Here is a 21,186-nt window from a genome sequence, read left to right on the forward strand (position 1 = left end):
TGGGGATTGAATCCGGGCTCTGACACTTAGCACCCACCCAGAAATAACTGGCCGTGTAACCTTGAGCAAGTTACTTAACCCCGATTGCTCAAAAAAAAAAAAGGTTCTGTGATCTTCTCTAAGTGGGTATTCCCTCCAATGAAGCAGATTTCAGATTATCCATTCCTGCCCATTCGGGGTGATTTTCCTTCATGCAGAGTTCCTGGCACATAGTAGGTGTTTAAGAAATACTTGTTGACTGACATCCTACCATAAATTGCTACTGACGATATTTTATTTTTGTTTCAAAGAATGAGTCTAACATGAAATGCAAAATATACCCTCAAAACAAATCAGATATATTTCCCTCTCTCTACTGCCTATGGTCTCTACTGCTTTTTAGCATTATCTACCATCATTATTAAATTTACCCCCTTGCTGCCAATCTTGCTGCATCATAATAGAGCATCTCATAGAAGAAGATTAAAATCACATCAACGTGAGGCATAGACTCAGAATCTCAGAGCTTGAAGAAACCTGACAGGGTTAAGGGTAGACAAGCCTTCTTGAACTTATGGAAACTTGGCTCCTTCTGTAAGACATTGCACCCCTGGCCACTGTCTCTCTGATACAAGGTGCTCCTTCTCTCATTCCCCAGTCCTGACATTCTGGGCCAGAGAAAGGTGTAGACACCTTTCTTGACCCTCACCACTACATCCAGACCCTTCCTCTGCTGCCTTCAGTGAGTAATCTCTCTTTGGAGGTTTAGTCCATCTATTTATGTCACTTGCTATCTATCATTGTTGCTATCATCTCCCAGTCTCCAGATCTCGATAGAAGGAGGAGCAGTACTTACTATTTTTTTAAACCTCCATTTGGAATATCTGAATTCTGATATGGACATGTGTATTTGGAGCCCTCAAAATCATCTCCATAGAATCAGTCAAAAGCTGGTCTTCCTACACAGACAGTTTCCTATGACAGTGTTTCTTCTTTTGTTGGCTTCTCTTTGAGACAGCCCTCGTTCCCACTCACAGACACTGATGTCCTTGGAAGTGATGAAAGAAAACCCTGACCATCCAGTGTGCAATGTAGTGTGTGGTCTGGGCTGCAGGCATGGTGAGGCCATGCATGGAATGATACATTAAATAATCCTTCCCTCCAAAGTCTAGAAAGTACTGAGAAATACAAAAACTCAATTCCTAGTCCAGAAAATAAAATATTCATGAACAACAGGTAATGGTAATAACAATAAATGAAAAAAAAATCAACTTGTCTAAAGTGTTTCAAGAGAAGATAGCACCTTTGTGAAAAGTTAAAAAAATAAAACAAACAAAAAAACAAATGAAAGAATGTGCCCAATAGGGGTAGGGAGGGTAAGAGCTGGAGCACGGAGATTTGGAACTCCCAGAGCTCTCTGCCCAAGCCTCATGAGGAATAGGTGGTTTGGAGGATGTATGGTCACTAACAGGTTGCCAGGGTCACCAGTAGAGGTATAAAGTTCAGGTCATACTAACAGACAACTGGCCAATGGAAAGTTGCCATGAGTTAGTCTTTCCATTTATCTTTCGAGGGTACACTCCTGGACAAAGTGGGAGAGGACAAGATGAGAGGGCTTGGGTTCTCAGGAGCCAAGTTACAGTATGGTTCCCCTGCCCCTAGGGCCTTCTCTGGAGCAGGGATGCATTGCCTCTTCTACAATCTCCTTTCCCCTCAATCCAGAATGGCCACCAGCCACCCTCCCTCCTACACACAAATCATTTCCCTGGCATTCTCTTACTGCATTTCCTCCAGCTCATCTGTGAGAGGCACAGGACTGGGATGTGGTTCTGATCCAAGTGGGTTCCTCCTGTAACTGGGAAGCAGCCTCCTTGGTGAGCCCCCCAAACACCAGTTCCAGTTTCTCTTAAAGCTTTCTTAGAAATGAAGGTTATGGCCCCACCCCCTCTCTTCTCCCACATCTTCCTTTATTACAAAAACAAATAAGTGAAAAAAATTCATTATACAATGTAAATATTGGCGATTTGGAACTGTAGCAGACACTTGTGTATATGGAATTCAGCGCTGAAGTAAACGGGCACAGGCTGAGCCTGCCGGGAGGCAGAATCTTCAGGGGCTGGAAGCTTCCATTATATCTCTTTGGTGCTTGGCTTCTTATTCTTTTCTGCTGTCTCCTTTGAGAAGGAAAGGGGGAAAAGGAGCAGATTTAGACAATGTTGTCTAGCAATTTCCATTATAATCATTCTTTTTTTCCCCTTAGAGCCACAATGGACACATTTTAAAAACTCAGCATTGCTTAAGTGCATAAAGCTGACACATGGGAAGGCTGTCATCGCTGCTGAAAGATGTGAGGCTCCCTTTCCTCATCAATAGTTCATAAGATCATCAGATGTCAACCTGGAAGAAACCTCTTTTCACCTCCTTCTGCTCTTCTCCCTGTGATTTGGAGTTGGCTGTCTGCCAAGGTGAAACCCCCTCCTTCCTCTGATTCTACTCAGTGGCAGCCTAGTATAGTGGAGGATGGGGCAGCTGGGTGGTGCCATAGTGCACAGAGTGCTGGGCCTGGAGTTGGGCAAACTCATCTTCCTGAGTTCAAATCTAGCCTTAGATACTCACTGGCCATGTGACCCTGGGCAAGTCACTTCACCCTGTTTAGCTCAGTTTCCTCATCAGGAAAATGAGTTGGAGAAGGAAATGGTAAACCACTCCAATATCTGTGCCAAGAAAACCCTATGTGGGGTCACAGAAAGTCAGACATGATGGCAATGAGTGAACAACAACAAAACAGTGGACCGTATACTACATTTGGTATTAAAGTACCTGGATTGGAACCTGGACTCTGCCACTTACTACCTGGGTGACCTTGGTCAAGTTACTTAACCTCTCTGACCGAAAATGTCCTCATCCATAAAATGACAAGGTTGGACAAAAGTCCCTTCCCACTCTGGATCTATGACCCTGTGATGCTTCAGTCATTCTCTCCAGTAGGGCTGTCCCTTCTTTCACACCCTCTAATACATGGGACCAGGAAAAAGGAGCAGACATACTTTTGCTCATTAGTTCCCACCCCATCTTTGTTGCCATCACTAAACAATCTCTGCTCCTTTGAGGTACACTCCAACCTTCTCTATCATTTGCCCTAGATTCTTCCTGTTATAATCCACTGGCACAGCTGAGCCATAATCTTCTGAGCACAGCAATATTTACACTGTGGCCCACTATTCTGAATTAACACCCATTTTCTGCCATGCTGCATCCTGCCATCGTGGATAAACACAAGTTGTGTGAGGCAGACTAATAGGAGAGTCAGCTTTGTCAGAGTCTGAGTCTAATGGCTTTTAACATGGTAGGATCAGTTGCCCTTGAGGTGATCCTGTTGATGTCTTTAATAGAACAGGTCACCTGGGCATTCCAGGGCAGCAAAGTAAGAGGCGTAAATTAAATTGTTGGTCTTGGGACTAGCTTGGACAAAATGAAAGGCTCTTGCTCACCTGATGCTTCTGTAGTTCTTGGACATATCTGGCCAGCTCCTCTTCAGTCAGATCCTCGTTAGGCTGTTGCCCTTTCTGATTCTTTCCTGAAAGAAAAAAGTCAGGTTCAGGAGAATAGTAGAAGTAGTTTTAGTTTGGGAATCATATTAAGAGTTACCTGATTGAGATCTCACAGGGATCATTAGCTCCTACATGGAGCTGTCTCTCTAAGTACATGGTATAGCCTTTTTCTCTCTCTCTCTTTCTCTCTCTCTGTCTCTCTCTCTCTGTCTCTCTGTCTCTCTGTCTCTCTCTCTCTCTCTCTCTTTCTATCTCTCCCTCCATCCTTCCTTCCCTCCCTCTTTTTGGGGGTAGTAAATAACTAGAAACAAGGTAGGTTCCCATTGATTGGGGAATGACTAAACAAGTGTTGGATCATGGATGTAATAAGATACTAATACTAATAAAGAAATAATAAATATTATGAATAGAGAAGCAAGAAAAGAACGATATGGAATGATGCTACAGCAACAGGAAAATGTACACAGCAACTACACCAATGTAAAAGGACATAAGGGCAACAAGAAAGCTGAAAATGAATGGTATAAGATTCTAATGTCCAATCTTGGCCCAAAAGAAGAAATGTGAAATGGCACCTCCCCCTCTTCTTTGCAGAGGTTGGAGACTATGGGTGTGGAAAACTTAAGATGCCAGGCTTTTTTGATGTCTTGGTAAGTTTTTATTGGTATACTGAATTTTTTTCTTTGTTTTTGTTCTTTTTTAAGGGATGTCTCTATGGAAGGAAGAAAGTTGGGGAATGCAGACACAGGAGAATGTAGTGATTAAAAATAAAAGATGCTAATAAAAATTTATTTCAAGGAGCAAGTACATAATATGGAAGAAGAGGTTACTTGGCTATAATTCCATTCCTTTGAATTTGAAGACCTCTGGTGTCACCTTCCACCCATTGCCTTCAAAGTGTGAAGTTACATAGTGTAAACAAAATAATATATCAAGAGGAGGCAATGTGGAGTAATGGGTAGGTCTTAATACATGTGGCCAACTCTCTGGTGATAAGCCTCTTTCAACTTAGCTAGAACAGTCCTTGGAGGGCAGATAAAGAGTTGCATAGCTGGGCTCCTAAGTGAAGCCTTTCCAGTGTTCTAGGACCCTCCAGAGTTTGTGTTCTACTATTATAGTATTCTATAACCCAGGGTCACCTTCACACCATGATGAAGCATCCAAACAGTAAACAGGTCACCATTCTTTGGTAGCTACAGTGGAAAATCAGGCTTTGTGTCTAGGGAAGAGCTATTTTCCCCACTCATTCTTGCTGTTTGGGTCTTGTTTGGCTTATATAAGGCATATTTTTACAAATTGTTATTATTTCCATGAAACAATTACATTTTTTACCTTGGGTCCAGTAATGGATTCTGGTTTGCTGATCATTACTTGGATGCCTTATTTATGTCTGCTCAGACTTCTTCCCAGAATCTTTGATGGTACTTAGTCTTGAGTTTGGGTTCCTGGTTCCTGCCTTGGCTGATCTTCCTAGACTTCATTCCATGGTTACCTAGATTTACAGAACTTGCCTATTTTTCCAAGATGACCTCTTTGGATTTGACCTCTGGTCTGCCTGACTTATGGTACCTAGTCCTTTCTCAGCCAAGCCCATCCTGTTATCACCTAAGCATCAGTGCAACCTGAATATCTGTGTGGCCTGGATTCACTTCTCTTGACCTCTAAATTCTGAAGTATCCTGGGTTCTTTGCTGTCAACCAATTTTTTTTTTTTAAATTCATTACTCCCATTTGGCTATTAGTTCTATATATTCATAAGATTATCCATTTAGAGACAGAAGACATCTTAGTGGTCAGAATCCAACTCCTTCTTCCCCTTTTTGCATTTTGCAGATGAGGAAACTGAGACATGTAGATATTAAGTGATTTGTCCAGGGCCACATAACTAGTAAGTGTTTGAGGTAGCATTAGAACCCAGGTCCTTAGGGCGGCTGGGTGGCGCAGTGAATAGAGCACCAGCCCTGGAGTCAGGAGAACCTGCATTCAACTCTGGCCTCAGATACTTAACACTTATCAGCCATGTGACCTTGGGCAAGTCACTTAACCCCAATTGCCCCTCAAAAAAAAAAACCCACGTCCTCCTCATTACAAATATTCTGTCCACTATACCATTAATACTCACACTTTCTGGTCTTAGGACCCTCTTATACTCTTCAAAACCATAGACAATCCACCCCCCCTCTGATCACCATCCCCAAAGAGCTTTTATGTGGGTTATAGCTATCAATATTTACTATATTAGAAATTAAAATTAGTATTATTATGAAAAGTTTTTACTTTGAAATCACCCTGAAAAAAGTCTCAGGGACCCCCAGACCATACTTTGAGAACCTCTAAACCATACTATACTGCTTCTAAATTCTATGAGCTCAGATAATTTAATTTTCTTGCCATCAACTTAGTCACTGTCTGGTACTTCCATTCTTGACTAATGACTCTATTTTACCAATCTACCATTTTCCACTCTCTTATGGAATTTTTACCTCATGTCCTCTATGGTTCCCTTTAAGTGCTAACTTTTTATGTTTATGCCTCCCTGCTGGTCACACATTTCTGTCTCACAGGGTCTGCCAGCGTCTATTGGTACCTGAAGGACCTGGCCTAGTTCTCCCTCTTTCCTCCTCTGGCTTTCAAACACCTGAGTACTTTTTACCTGTAGCACATCCTCCTAATCCCATCACCTTATTACTATCAAAACTTTGACTAGTGCCAAAGATCCTGTCACCTCCTTGGGGCTTCCTCCCAAATGCCTCTATGGGTCTCATGTGTTTTCTGAACTCAGCATTTCTGGGACGTGCTTCAGTGCTCTTCCAAAGCAAGGGCAGACACAAGCTCATTGCTCTGACACGTGATCCAGTTCCTCTCTGTGTTCTCATAATTATCTCCACTGACTGATGACTAGCTGCTGATCACAGGAAAGAACCTTCCCTCTTGAACCTGGGGCAACACTTACCCCCACAGGTCATGGCAGTGCAGACCCAGTTTCCACAGGCACAGACACAGCGATTACATTCCACCTGGGTCTCAGCCCCATCCTCATAGGTTTCATCTTCCAGGGCACATTCTATTGGGGCCAACAAAAAGAGGGGCAGCAGTTTTAGTAGAGCTTTAGTAAGAATGCAGACTTTTCACTAGGACATTCTATCCTTCCGTTTTTGTGAATCAAGAGAATATGTCTTAACTGTGTCTTTAAATCTCCTCCAAGTCTCTACATGAATTAAGCATTTAATTCAATTTTAAAAGTACTGTTTATTACTAGCCCTACTATGTTCAAGGGACATAGATCTATAGTTGAAGGGACCTCAGAGGCTATCTAGCCTCATTGCTTTATTTTACAGTTGAGGAAACTGAAGCTGTATAGAGGTTAAGGGACCTACCCAAGGTAACACAGCTAGCAAGCATCAAAAGTGGGATTTGAACCTAGGTCCTTTGACTCTAAAACCATTAATCTTTCCCACTGTGTTAGGTAGTAGAGATAAATAAAAGTGAAACAGTGCCTAGCCTCAAGTAGCTTACATTCTATTGAATATACTGAATAAATTAAGGAATGTTTATTGGCAAAATAGTGACAAAAAGGATGTAAAGCCCTGGAGGTCCGATCTTTATATCCCAAGCATCCAGCGGGGAAGTAGAACCAGTCAAACAGTAGGATGTTCAACAAATGCTTATTGAACTATTGAACTGTACTGGAAGATCCCAACACCCCCCAGTCCTATGACCATGAAAGTCTCCTTCATTAATCAGGTAAGGTAAGGAAGGCTTACTCTTCTCAGGAGGGTTGAAAGAAGGGTTGAGGCACTTGAGGAATTCGTGAAAGCTGAGTTTCCAGTCAGCATTTTCATCAGAGAGCTCAATGAGAGCATCGATGCAGAGTCCCCTGAAAAAAAGACACAGGGGAGGACAGGATCAGCAGGAAGACCTCAGATCCCCTTCCCAAAGCCACTAGCCCCAGCACAAGAAAATAGCCAGCAGGAATGAAGTTCCATTGTTCCTACTGCTCAATCAGTGTCTGCAAAGCACTTTGAAGTCATACCGGGCAAGCATTAATTATCTCTGCCACTTCAAGTCACTTTATATCTCTAAGCCTCAGTTTCTGCATGTGTAAAATGGGCTGGATTACATGATTTCTATGGTCCTTTCCAGCTCTAAAGCTCATGACAATATAAATATTAATCCATGAATTAGCCTATTAACAACCTGGGCTGTCCAAATGTTCTTGCTATACCAAGTTGTGTTTTCTTGAATGAGTTTTTCATTTTGGCCAACAGATGCTTTTATCCTTGCAGACCTTACTTCTAGCAGTGTCCTTTCCCAGTGTATCTACTTTAAATTAACCAAATCAGAAATGCCAATTGTAGAAGCTAAAATCTAAAGGTGAACTCTGAAAGTCATAATCAAAACATGAAAGGACCATAAAATAGTAGTTAGGGTCAGAAGGGACCTTGGAGATCATTGAATCCACCCAATCTTCTCACTTTACAGATGAGGAAATTTGAGGCCAGAAGTTGAGTGACTTGCCCAGAGTCACACAACTGGTAAAGGTCTGAAATGGTTTGGAATCCAGGACTTTCCACCTCCAGGTCCAGCATATATCATGTTGTCTACCAAGGGAACCATACAGGACTTTGAGGTTACATGGGCCCTGATGCTTTAAAAAGTGGAAAGAAATCATGCAGTGCATTTCAAGAAGATGTCAGGAGAAAGTGAGGAAGGCCCACCCCTAGCACAGTGAGTGGAACTCTCATGGCACATTTATGGGAGACCATGGACGAAAGGCAGGAACATGTGGGCTGTGATCTGCATTGTTGGAAGGCACATCCATATTGATCTGATTACAGCACTGAGTCCATTCTCTTTATTTTGAGATGAAAAACTGAGGCCTGGAGTAACTGAGCTACATGTTCATGGCCACATGGAAAACAAATGGCAGAGCCAGGATTTAAACCCAGATATTACTGACTCAAAGTTGCAATTCTTTCCCCTACACCAGAAGAGTCAAACTCTTGACCAGCAAAATTCTTGAGTGCAGAAAGCAACCACATTAAGATATAACTGGGAAATGTTTAACAAAATAAATACATATATAGATAAATATGATATATATTATGTTATTTATATTACATTATATTAATTTGTGATATACAATAATATAATAAATATATACCAATAAATACAACATAGATACTGCTAATTTGTGGTTTTCTAAGTCAATATGCAGAATATAGGAATATTTTTCTATTTGAGTTTGATGTAACTGGACTATACCATGATGCCTCTCTTCTGAATGGATAGAGCACATTTATTGTTCAGTCATTTCAGTCACGTTTTCTCTCCATGACCCTGGTTAGAGTTTTCTTGGCAAAGATACTGGAGTGGTTTGCCATTTCCTTCTCCAGTTCATTTTACAGATGAGGAAACGGAGGCAAACAGGGTGAAGTGACTTACCCAGGATCACAAAGCTAGTAAGTGTCAGAGTCGAGACTTGAACTCAGGAAGATAAGTCTCCCTTACTTTAGGCCTAGCACTCTGTGTATTACAGTACTTTACAAATGTTAGTTATAATTACTACTCCATGCTATCTTTCAATAACTGAAAATTTGAAGGGATTGGATTGATATGCAGTAGAAAGAACACTGTATTTGGGAGGAAGAAGACCAAGTTCAGGTCCCAGTTCTTTCCCTTACTATCTGTATAACACTGAGCAAGTCATACCTTCTCTGAGTCTGCTTCCTCAAGTAAAATAGGAATCAAGATAATTATGCTGCCTACCTCAGGAAAAGACTCTGTAAACTGTAAATATGAAACATGGGGAAAAAATAACAATAGGAAGCTAGAGAAAAATAAACCTGCTAGAGTGCCTTTATATACCTATAGAAATAGTTCTTTGGCCCTTAGGATGGGGTCCCTCTCCCTTTCTCCCACCCAACCTTCCCTAATGTGATCTATTTCAAATCCCCTGTACCTGAGCAGCTTGTTGGCCTCTTGGTTAACATAGGTGGTGATGTTGATAGCGGTTTCATTCTGTTCCACAAATTTCAAGAACTCATTGGAGTCCAATCGGGAGTCTCCATCATCGTAGCTCTTAAAAAAAGGATTAAAGGCATACATAAACAAAGGCTAGACAATGATGATCTCATCTTTGCTTCTATTGTCTGACTAAACAAATCTGTCTTTTTTTAAAAAAATATTTGTTATTTATTGATTTTTAACATTCTTTTCTTTTTAAATTTTGAATGTTAAATTCTCTACCTCCCTCTTTCCCCTCCCACACTCACTGAGAAAGCAAGCAATATATCATTTATACATGTGAAATCATGCAAAACATATTTCTAAATTGGCTGCATTTTTAAAATGCAAGAAAAATAAAATGTGAAAATTATATGCCAATTTGCACACAGAGTTAGACAGTTCTTACTCTGGAGATGGATAGATAGCACTATTTCATCACGAGACTTTTGGAATTGTCTTGGATCACGGTACTAATTGTAGTAGCAAAGTCTTTCACAGTTGATCATCATTACAACATTTCTGGTACTGTGGACAATGACCTCCCAGTTGCTCTCACTTCACTTTGCATCAGTTCATATGGGTCTTGCCATGTTTCTCTGAAACCACTCCCTCATCATTTCTTATAGCACAATAGTATTACATTACAGTGATACGCCACAACTTGTTCAGCCATTCCCCAATTGATGAGCATCCCCTTAATTTCCAATTCTTTGCCACCACAAAAAAGCCACTATAAATATTTTTATACACATAGGTCATTTTCCTTTTTCTTTGATCTCTTTTGGATACAGACCTAATAGTGATATTACTGAATCAAAGGGTATGCAGAGTTTTATAGATCTTTGGGCATAGTTCCAAATTGTTCTCCAGAATGGTTGAACTAGTTCACTATTCCACCAGCAGTTCATTAAGGTACCTATTTTTCCCTCATCCCCTTCAGCATCTGTCTTTTCTGATAGGTGTGAGGTAGTACCTCAGAGTTATTGTAATTTGCATTTCTCTAATCAATAATAATTTAGAACATTTTTGTATGTCTGTAGATAGCTTTGACTTCTTCTGAAAACTGCCTCTTCATATCCTTTGACCATTTATCACTTAAGGAATTGCTCTGATTTGTATACATTTAACTCAGTTCTATACTCAGTATATATCTGAGAAATGAGGTCTTTATCAGAGAAATTACCTCATTGGTAATGAAGCACATGGTACCTTTTAGCAAAACATAGCTTCCTTGATTATTTCTTTTAAATCGGTCTAAACATATTCATCTTTTCACCTGCACGAGACACTCAGAGGATGATAGCTATAATCCTACAAATCTATGAGGCATTCAGAGCCCTCTGGGCTCCTCCATCTACCTTCAGAAGATGACACAGAATGCCATTGAGAAGGCCTGCTCAGACACCACCGAAGTACCTTTGAATCCTTGCCTTTGAGCAAGTAGGGTAGGGCTGCTTTATAGAGTCATGGAAGGGCTAAAAGGAACCTCAAGGACCATCTAACCTATTCCTACTCACTCCTGCTGTGCAAAAGAGGACACTGAAGCTCTGGGAAGGGGATATGACATGGCTATTAAGTAGTAGAACCAGGAATGGAGAAGGCAGAAACTGCTATCATGGATCTGGAATGCTCACAGATCACTGAAGCACCTTTTAAGCCAAGAAAGGGTTGGCCAGTGGGCTGAGAGTTGGGCTTGAATTCAGGAAGATCTAAATGTAAATTCGGCCTCTAATACTTTCTATGTGACCAGATGCAAGCCTCAGTTTGTCCATTTGTAAAATAAGGGGTAGGGCTTACTAGCCTCCAAGTTCCCTTCCAGCTCTGAATCTATGATGCTACGACCTCAGTCTCCTGACAATGCCCAGTTAGTTCTCTGGACTCTACTGTGATGCCTTACATAGATGACTAAAGCCTCTTTTTTTCCTCTCCTTTTTCCCTTTAATTCTTCTTGTTACTTTTTTTTTTTAATATCATGTTCATTTAAAAATATATCCTTTCCCCTTCCCTCCCCAGTTGCCCTGTGTAAGAATAAAAAGAAAAGAGGGGAAAAAATCTGTAGCAAAAACAACAGATCAACCTCATATGAGAGTATATTAAGCAGCATTAAAAATGTTTTATTGATATTCTTAAAAAAAAAACCTTGTTACTTCCCAGTTACTGCCCTCTCCCTTTTTCCCTCCTTCACCCTAAAACCCTTTCTCAAAATAAAACTAATCAGTACACTGGCCATGTCTCATAATATGTGCCCCATTCTGTACTGATGGCCCATTACCTTTCTGCTGACTGGAGAAAGGCATGCTTCACCAACTTTGCCCACTGAGGTTACAACTGAAACCAAGCTTCTTAAACCTTGACCTGACACTTGGGCTCACAATGATAGACCCAGTCCGTTCTATCACACTCTTTGCCTTGAAGTCAATATTTAACTCTTCATTTATTATTCTTCCTTATGTCTCAAGGCAAGAGTAATACTCAGCATGAGTTGCTGTCTCAGGTCAAACAGCTCAAGCTCAGTCATCTCCTCCTCATTGGCCTTGGGGGGGGGGGTGGTTTCCAGAACGTAAGCTGAATAGGGAAAGGCTACATATTAACAGCCTATAGGCTCCAAGAGGCAGAGAGTTCATCAGGACTGGCATGGAAACCATGAGTCACCCTAGAGATGCCAACACAAATCCATGGATGACCTATTTGCAATTCCAACCCCAGTAAAATCTCTCCAGGTGGAGAGCAAGGTAATGGATGCTGGTGCTGTTACTTTCCTATGAGACACTGAACTGAAACCTGAGCATCTGTGAGTATTAGAGAGGCCACAGCACCATCTGGAAGAAGTGAGTGATGAATTTCACTACTCTAAACAAATGGCCAATTAGATGACTGGATCACAAAATCAAAGATTTGGAAATAGAAGGAATCTTAAAGGTCAGCTAGACTAGTTCCTTCTCTGTACAGGAAGAAACTAAGAGAGTCTCAGAGAGATGAAGAGACTTGCCCAAGGTCACAAAGGCAGTAAGTGGCAGAGCTAGGATTTGAACTACTGCCCTGTGGCTCCAAGTTCATTGCTTTTTCTACTGTAACACACTGTGTCACAAAATATTTCTCTTGCTAGAAAGCATAAATAAATATATAAACACATTATATACATATAATATGTAACATATTATACACATATATAGTATATATAATGCATATAAAGCATAAATAAATATATACATATATAAACAAAGAAGAAAGGAGGAAAGAAAGAAAGAGAAAAGAAGAAAGGACGGAAAGAAGGAAGGAAGAAAGGAAGGAAGGAAGGAAGGAAGGAAGGAAGGAAGGAAGGAAGGAAGGAAGGAAGGAAGGAAGGAAGGAAGGAAGGAAGGAAGGAAGGAAAGAAGGAAGGAAGGAAAGAAGGAAGGAAGGAAGGAAGGAAGGAACTATAAAGCATAAAGCTTCTTGCCTTCAACTGTCATACTTCCATGAGGGATACCTCCATACTTCTATGGACCAATTTTTATGGTCCCTTTTATATGATGCTAAGGTATAAGATGAAAGTGAAGGTCTGAAACAGAACCCCTAAAAGTTCCTCCCACCCCCAACGTTCCCTGTCACTGTGGAGGGCAATACTACCCTCCCTGCCCTTCTGGCTCACAACCTAGGAGTCAGCCTGGACTCCTCACTATCTCTCCCCCCCCCCCCCATATCCAATCTGTTGCCAGGGCCTGTCGATTTCAACTTTGCAACTTCTCTTGAATACGCTTCCTTCTCTCCTCTGGACCTACCACCACTCTAGTAACAGGCCCTCATCACTTAACAACTCTATTTCCCTCATTTCTCCAAAGGTGATAATAATACTGGCACTATCTCACAGGATTGCTCTGAGAATTAAACTAGGTAATAATTATAGCTCACCTGTTTGGATTAAAGCACTTTGTAAATTATAAAGGTAGTGTTTACCAGTGTAAAGGATTATTATTTTTGTGGGGGAATCATAATGTAGAAAGAGTGTCGGACTAGAATTCAAAATACCCACGTTTGAGTCTTGGCTCTAACCCTCAGTAGCTATGCGATTGTGGGAAAGTCATTTAAGTTTTCTGGTTCCCAAATTGCTGCTCTGTAAAAATGTATTAAGGACACTAGTATGGCCTTAGAGCTGGAAGGATAGGAAACAGAGCAAGTTCTGAATTTTGTTTTTATTTTATTTTATTTGCTTTTTGGAGGGGGGAAGGCAGGGCAATTGGGGTTAAGTGACTTGCCCAAGGTCACATGGCTAGTAAGTGTTAAGTGTCTGAGGCTGGATTTGAACTCAGGTCCTCCAGACTCCAGGACTGGTGTTCTATTCACTGTGACACCTAGCCGCCCTGAGTTCTGAACTTTGAACAGTTATAAAGCCTGAATTTGAACTCTGGCTCTGCTGCTTACCACCATTGTGACCTTGAGCAGGCCATTGAATTTCTCTGAGCCTCAGTTCCTTCACCTGTAAAACCAATGGGTTGGACCAGATGACCTCTTAGATACCCTCCAGCTCAGCATCTATGATCTTACAGATGTGATTCTCATAGTATAAGACTTTTCTGAGCTATAAATGAAGTACCTGGTGGGTGAGGATGATAACACTAGATACCCCCTAGGAATATAGTATCAGATGGTGAAGGGTGTTGATTTCTAGGTGAGCGTAAGTTGGAGAGCTGTATTTTTCCTCATCTGTAAAATGAGCTTGGAGAAGGAATTGGCAAACCACTCCCGTATCTTTGCCAAGAAAACCCCAAATGGGGTCATAGAGAGTCAGACATGACTGAAACAACTCAGCAACAAAATTATAGTCCAATCCCCTACATTGGCCACTTGTTCTCATAAGTGTAAACTCAATAGAATATAAGTTCTTTGAAGGAAAGGACTGTTTCCTTTATAGCAGTGACTGGCCTATAATAGGCATTTACATGCTTGTTGATTGATTGATAAAGTATAGGCAGATTCCTAGAATCCCTGAGCCTAATTCCACCTGGGCTCTGATCTGCTCTCTGGAGATAATTGAGGCCTTAGGGAAGGGTGTATAGGAGGTGTGGATAAGGAGCACAGAGCAGTAGCTTGGCAGGCCTGGAAGGCCTGACTCCCCATTCAAAGACTCTAAACTTGCACTTGGCACTCACTTAATGCTCAGAGACTTCCCTTACATCCCAATCCAAGCCCAAGGACACTTCTCAAGCTTCTATTTTCTGAGTTGTAAACTCAGAAAAATATTGAAAAATATTTTCCAGTTAGTTTCACAGAGTTATAGTGAGAAAAGATGTTTGTCAGGAGACCCATTTTGGCTACTCTTATTGAATCTCTAGAGAACATTCAGAAGAGAACAGGAGTGCTCACCAGTTTAAGGTCAATCCCAGGGTAGTGGCTGTGGCCAGAGGGTAATGGAACACTAAGAAAACAGAAAGGAAACAAGGGACCAAGTACACTCCCTTCAGACTGTCTATTATCTTAACTAATATGATGGTCATTTGTTTATGAAGATCTACCTTCTTAGTTCTGTCTGGATTTGTCTTGAGCAACGAATACTAAAACCCCAGTGACTGGAGGAAAAAATGCAGTCATTGTCAAATTCTTCCTGTAAACGTGCCAGGAAGATATAGTTTCACTGATGTTCCTTCCCCTTGTGGAATGTGTGGAATGACTGAAAGGTAAGCTAGGAGATGAGACATCTATCTTTGCTTTACAGGTTTAGACTGTCACTTGGGGCCACTTGAATCCTTCACCAACTGACAGCTGCTTAACTGACAGACCAGTGGATGAGAGTCCCCAGTCTTAAACAACTTTGGTCTCAATGATAATAATCTCTTAATTGGGTCAGTTAAGAATGGAAAGTGAAGCCCTCCAATCAGCTCTAGGTGGGGTTATCCAGAGTTTTTGGTTCATGGGTCAAGAAGAGAAATCCTATGATGAAATGGGAGAAGACCTTTTTAGCAGATTTTTCTCCAGGGAACTTGTACATTTTTAGATGAGAGTCTGTTTCAGTATGGGTTTGTAGGTGAGGAGTAGATAGAGGTGTGTGGATGTGGGAGTGTGATACAGGTACCCAGTAATCAAATCTAATTGCAGGTGTCTATAATACCTGAGGCTTCATGTCACCAAAGGCCCATTATTAACACTACAAAGCCACAAACCCCTCCCTGTGGAGAGGTCTGGGTCTCAGGGCTCCCTGGTGCTTTAATTACCATAGCAATGCCTATGTTCCTAACAAACTCCTGTCAAGGAGATTTATCTTGTCAAGTGTCTTGTCCAAGTCCCTTTCTCCCCTGGCCTATTTCTGGCCCTATTCTTTGATGTGCTTTCCCTGCCAGGAATACTTCGATCTGAAGGGCTGTCTGTGTGCCGAGCAGTGCAATAAGTGTATGTTTTCCTTGAGACAGAAATGAGAAAGGACTGACCTGAGCTTCATGGTCCACATGTGGTCGCTAGAAGTTTGATACTTTATGACAGTTCAATAAAGCTGATTCTTGAGTCTTTGACCAAAAAGAAATGAGACCTTTGTTTCGATATATTTTGATAATCTGCTTCCTTCTAAAGGGTTTCTAGAGATGCCACTCATGTGGTTACTCTCCTGGGTTTGGCTGCTTTGTAACAGCTTGAGTCACTGAGCCCTATCTGGTCACACCAAGGGAAATCAGTCTCTGGATCCTCCAGTGACAGAAAGAAGGGAAGGGAACAAGCACTTATTAGGGAAGAAAATGAAAGACTTCCTGTCTGAGGCAAGCCCTGTCTTACTTCCAAGGTCTATTTGTCTCTGGGGACTTGCCTAGCTTCGACCCCTGCTCTGTCTTAACCTTTTTTAATGCCTGGATGGTCACATTGTGACACCTGGCTTCACTGCCTGGATCTAGAATTATAGCTTTAATTGGCAAAGTGTTATTTCAACAAGAAGGGAGTTAGACACAAGCCAAGCCACAACTACCGTGTTTCCCCGATAATAGGACACTGTTGTCTTATTTTTTTTGGAAAGAAAAACACCAGAGGGCTTATTTTCAGGGGAGGGCTTATGTTGATCTGCCTCAGCTCTCCTCCGCGGCGCTGCTTTCAATGGCGCCAGCAAGCAAATCACTGGGGAAGAACAGGATGATGCGCTCACTGCTGCAGCTCTGATTGGATGCAGCTCAGAGCGCAGCATGCGTTTCACCGGGGAGGGGGGGGGAAACGGTGCATACAGAGGGTACTGTAATGTAGCGTGTAGCGCAGGGGATCACCTTCACTACAGTAGCAATCTCAATAGGGCTTATTTTCGGGGGAGGGCTTATTTTAGAGGAATCTTACACAGTAAGGGGAGGGCTTATTTTCGGGATAGGTCTTATTATCAGGGAAACACGGGTAGGAATTTGTTTACCCCAGGAAAGTGGAACAAATGTATCCTCAGTTTGGGGAGTAGGGGGGTAGGTCGGTCAGGATACTATCCTGCAGGGAGGAGAACCCCAGGTCTGGGAGCAGCTTTTTTTGGAGGGGGGAAGGCAGGGCAATTGGGATTAAGTGACTTGCCCAAGGTCATACAGCTAGTAAGTGTTAAGTGTCTGAGGCTGGATTTGAGCTCTGGTCCTCCTGACTCTAGGGCTGGTACTCTGTTCACTGCACCACCTAGCTGCCCCTGGGAGGAGCTTTATTCTTGCTAATTAGGCGATCAGCAAATGTTTTCACTTTAACACTCTGGGGTAAGGACCCCATTGCCCTGTCCTAATTATGGCTCTGGACACTAAGTCAACCAAGTAGTCAGGAGTCAGGGACCCTGTATGAGTTGAAAAAAGACCAGGCAACTGTAAATAGGAACATACAGTGATGTCATAGAAACAATCTCCTGACCCCGCTCTTCCTATGGACTAGGAGTTAATCTCAGCCCAGGTGCTTCTGGTCCTGTAGGCAAGAACAAGAGAAGTGGTGACACCTAGCTGTGGTGGGAACTGAAGGGGGAAAAAAGAGCCAGGGGCAGTTCCTGATAAGTCAATGCTGCCAGGTAATGAATTATTTAAGTCTCCCACACCTTTTCTTTCTCCTCTTTCTATTTAGCATGTTTCTAGGGAACATCTAGGAGCCTGCTCTTAAGTAAAACTCCTCTAGGCAATCTCGGAGGGATGCCTAATTGTCATTCACTGTATTTGTGTATGTGTATCTAAGGGAGGATAATTGTCATTCACAGCTGTGTGTATCAGTGATGTTCTATCTCTCTGCTTGTGTATTTATATTGGGGCATACCTCTGAGTATATTGTAATGTAAATTCAAATATATGCAGTTGTCCTTGTGTGTTTACATCCCTTCCTATCTATAGGAAACTGTGTTTCTGTGTCTATTTGTCTTTGTGATTTATGTTTAGGTATGTCTGTATCTAGGAGGATTTAAATGTATTAACTATATGTGTATCTCTGTGGATATGTGCCTCTATTCCCTGAGATCCCCTTTGCCTCCAAAATTGTTAGTGCCTTCCCACTGAGATTGTCTTCCATTTTTACTGTAGATAGCTTTTTTTTTTAAAGGCAGAGTCTCCCTATCTTAACCTAGTTCAGTGGCTACTCACAGGCGCAATCCCACTGGGATCAGCATGGAAGCTTTAACCTGCTCTTGTTCTCTCATGGGTCAGTTCTTCCCCTTCTTAGGCAGCCTAGGAACCCTCACTGTCCCCTGCTCATCGTACTGGTGCCAGACAGTGCTGATATGGGATCAGCTTTGCTCACTGCAGCTCAGAGCTCCTGAGCTGAAGCAATCCACTAGCCTAAGCCTCCCTGGTAGTGGACAATTTTTTACTTATGTCTCTTCTTCAGTTGGGAAGATGAACTCCCTGAGAGCAGGGACTATTTCTGTTTTCCTTTGTATCTCCAGACCTTAACATAGTGCCTGGTACATAATTACTTTGTAATAAATGCTTGCTGACTATCCATGAAGTCATATGTCATTTTGTAATGTATCAGCATATCTGTGAGTGTGTCTCTCTCCATTGGCATCTCTGTGTGTATCTACAGATGTGTGAGTTTAAGTACAGGATTAAGCATGTTTATTAATTTGGGGAGGAGTTAAAGACTAACTTGTTTTCTTTTTCTAATTTATAGCAATTCCAAAAGCTTCATGGTTAAAACTATACCCAAAAGGCAGAATAAAATGCAAGAAAAACCTCAGAGTTTCTGCTCTTGAACTTGCCATCTAAGGAGGTCAGAATGCAATATAAGTACTTTACATATAATGATTTCAAGGTAAATAAATATACAGTGATCTTCCCACACAGGTAGTGTATGGGATAGAGTGCTTGGCCTGGAGCCAGGAAGTCCTAAGTTCAAATCCTGCCTTAGATACTAGCTGTGTGACCCTGGGCAAGTCATTTAACCCCTATTTGCCTCAGTTCCTCATCTGTAAAATGGGGACACACTGAAGGAGATAGGAAACTACTCCAGGATCTTTGCCAAGAACCACCAAAAGGGGTCACAAAGAGTCAGACATGACTGAACAACATTTCTTACCTTAAAATATTTATCTAAGACTTCACTGTAGTTGCTCCCCTTAGAGAACCAGCCATCAGGTATGATCTCAGCCTCTAGCCACTGGATGATGCGCCTACGGAGCTCATCACGGTCAGACTGATAGCAGACAACTGTAGGAAAGAGATGAGAAAAATCAAAGATAGAAAGAAAGGGGACATGGTGGGGAGGATACAGGAAAAGTCAGAAATAAGTAAAGACAAAGAAAGATCGTATGCAACATAAGTAACTGAAATGCAGGAGAGAAAAAAATATTTAAAAGGACTTTTAATTAATCTTGATGTTTATAGTAATCAACATTTTGAGTATAAGATAAAGAAAAAGAATGCTTCCTAGGTCAGCGTTCACTCCATGTGCTATAGATAGAGATTAGCAAGCTAAAATGAAATTTTTTTTTAAAAAAGTGATCCTTTCCTGGCCTAGTATTGTATTGAAGCAGTTTACAAATAAGATGTCAATGTTCACTATTATAACTGTCCAACCTACCTGGTTCTGGGTCTTTAACAAGGCCATTCTATCTCATCATATAGAGTAATCATAGTCTGCAGGTTTCTCACCCTATCAACTTATATACCTTATTTTGTTATTATCTAGTTGTTTTAGTTGTATCTGACTTTCCATGACCCTATTTGGCAAAGATTCTGAAGTGGTTTGCCATTTCCTTCTCCATCTCATTTTACAGATGAGGAACTGAAGCGAACAGGGTTAAATGACTTGACCAGGGTCACGTAGCTAGTAAGTATCTGAGGCCCAATTTGAATTTTGTCTTCCTGACTTCAGGCCCAGCACTCTATCCCCTATACCACCTACCTACCCTATATACTATCTGGGATTGTGTTACTATAAACTGCTGTTAAATAGTCCCAAGAAAGGAATGAGTTCAGTTTTAACTGACTCAAGCTGGTTGTTAAATTTTCAATGGAAGCATTTACACCTCAGAAATTGGCAACTGCCATGTATCAGGGCTTGATTTATTGTTTGTTGACTATCTAAATTTAATAAAGTGTTAATGCAGATTAAAATTTAAAATATAGGTGCATATAGTTTTTTAAATAGAGAGGCTGACTGTTAAACATTTACCAGCTCACCCCTATTTTGCTTTATAAACATTGCTTGAGCATACTAGAAGGCTTAGACAATGAAGTCTTTACCAGACTGGAGGCCTGTAGGTTAATAACAACTACAACTATTATTATTATTATTGTTATCATAACTGGAGTTAAATAGAGCACTTTGAAGGTTTGCAAAGTGTTTTACATCCATGATTTCATTTGAGCCTTGAATGCATCAATATTTTTAAACACGATATGGGACAGCTACCAAAGACAGCACATTCAGGCCAAGCAAGAAGTGAATGGGAAACCAGAATGGGAAAGACAGGATGAGGAGAGACTGGAAATACCCAAGAGCAGAAAGTTATGAAAAAAAAGTGGGTTTAATGGGATTTCCAGCCACTACAGCTCTGATTCTAACTGCATGCCCTTGGAGTAAGTCATTTAACCTTTTTCAGTCTCAGTTTTCTCATCTGTAAAAGGGAGATAAGCATACTTGTACTAACCATCTCACAGGTTTCTTTTAAGGAAAGCAATCAGTATGTTTTAAAGCACTATATACATGAGTTATTTTCCTTAGTAGAATAAGTATGATTTAAATATGTTGGGATATCTGATTCTTCTGGGCCAACAGCCACAGAAGGACTCAGTGGGCAAATGAAGGAGATGTGGAAAGCTTGATTATTAACTCCTCTGGAGTTTAAATCCTGCCCACATCAATACAACTCTGGTTCAATCTGATGTGTAAAATGCAGGCTTGAACTTCTTGGGATTAATACCCATTCCCTTACCACATCCACTGAAGGCACTGCTGATAATGACCCAAACCTGACATTAGGAAGTGGTTCCCCTGGATGTGGGCTGGTAGGAAAGGCAAACACTCACCTGGGCTTGCAGATGGACTCGCTGGTTTCTTCTCTGCCAAAGGAAATGGGAAATTGTGTGACTTGTCCAAGCAGGAAATGAAATCATTTCATTATTGTGGTTAGGCTGGGGGGCAGTTAAGATGCATGCAGCATTGCTATTGTTTTCTACCTTAAAGCAGCCCTACTACCCTTTCATTTCAAATAGGCCAACTCCTGGAAGGAAGTTAATTGGATCCAGAGCATTTTCAGA

General features: G+C 41.4%; 1 protein-coding gene across 1 annotated transcript in view; it reads right to left on the reverse strand.

Annotated features, from left to right (window-relative positions):
* Positions 1–21,186, reverse strand: part of FSTL1 (follistatin like 1) — a 104,556-nt gene that overhangs the window by 1,653 nt on the left and 81,717 nt on the right. The window contains 7 exon segments of the mRNA XM_069069994.1: positions 1–2,153; positions 3,471–3,556; positions 6,483–6,593; positions 7,294–7,406; positions 9,492–9,610; positions 19,001–19,131; positions 20,956–20,988. The exon segment at positions 1–2,153 is cut by the window's left edge and continues 1,653 nt beyond it. Coding sequence (XP_068926095.1) covers positions 2,109–2,153; positions 3,471–3,556; positions 6,483–6,593; positions 7,294–7,406; positions 9,492–9,610; positions 19,001–19,131; positions 20,956–20,988 — 638 coding nt within the window. The 3' untranslated portion in view covers positions 1–2,108.

The sequence above is a fragment of the Petaurus breviceps genome, unplaced genomic scaffold (assembly GCF_028583685.1).
Source record: "Petaurus breviceps papuanus isolate PSGF00001 unplaced genomic scaffold, PetGlider_PUasm1.0 90792, whole genome shotgun sequence".
Lineage (NCBI taxonomy): Eukaryota > Metazoa > Chordata > Mammalia > Diprotodontia > Petauridae > Petaurus > Petaurus breviceps.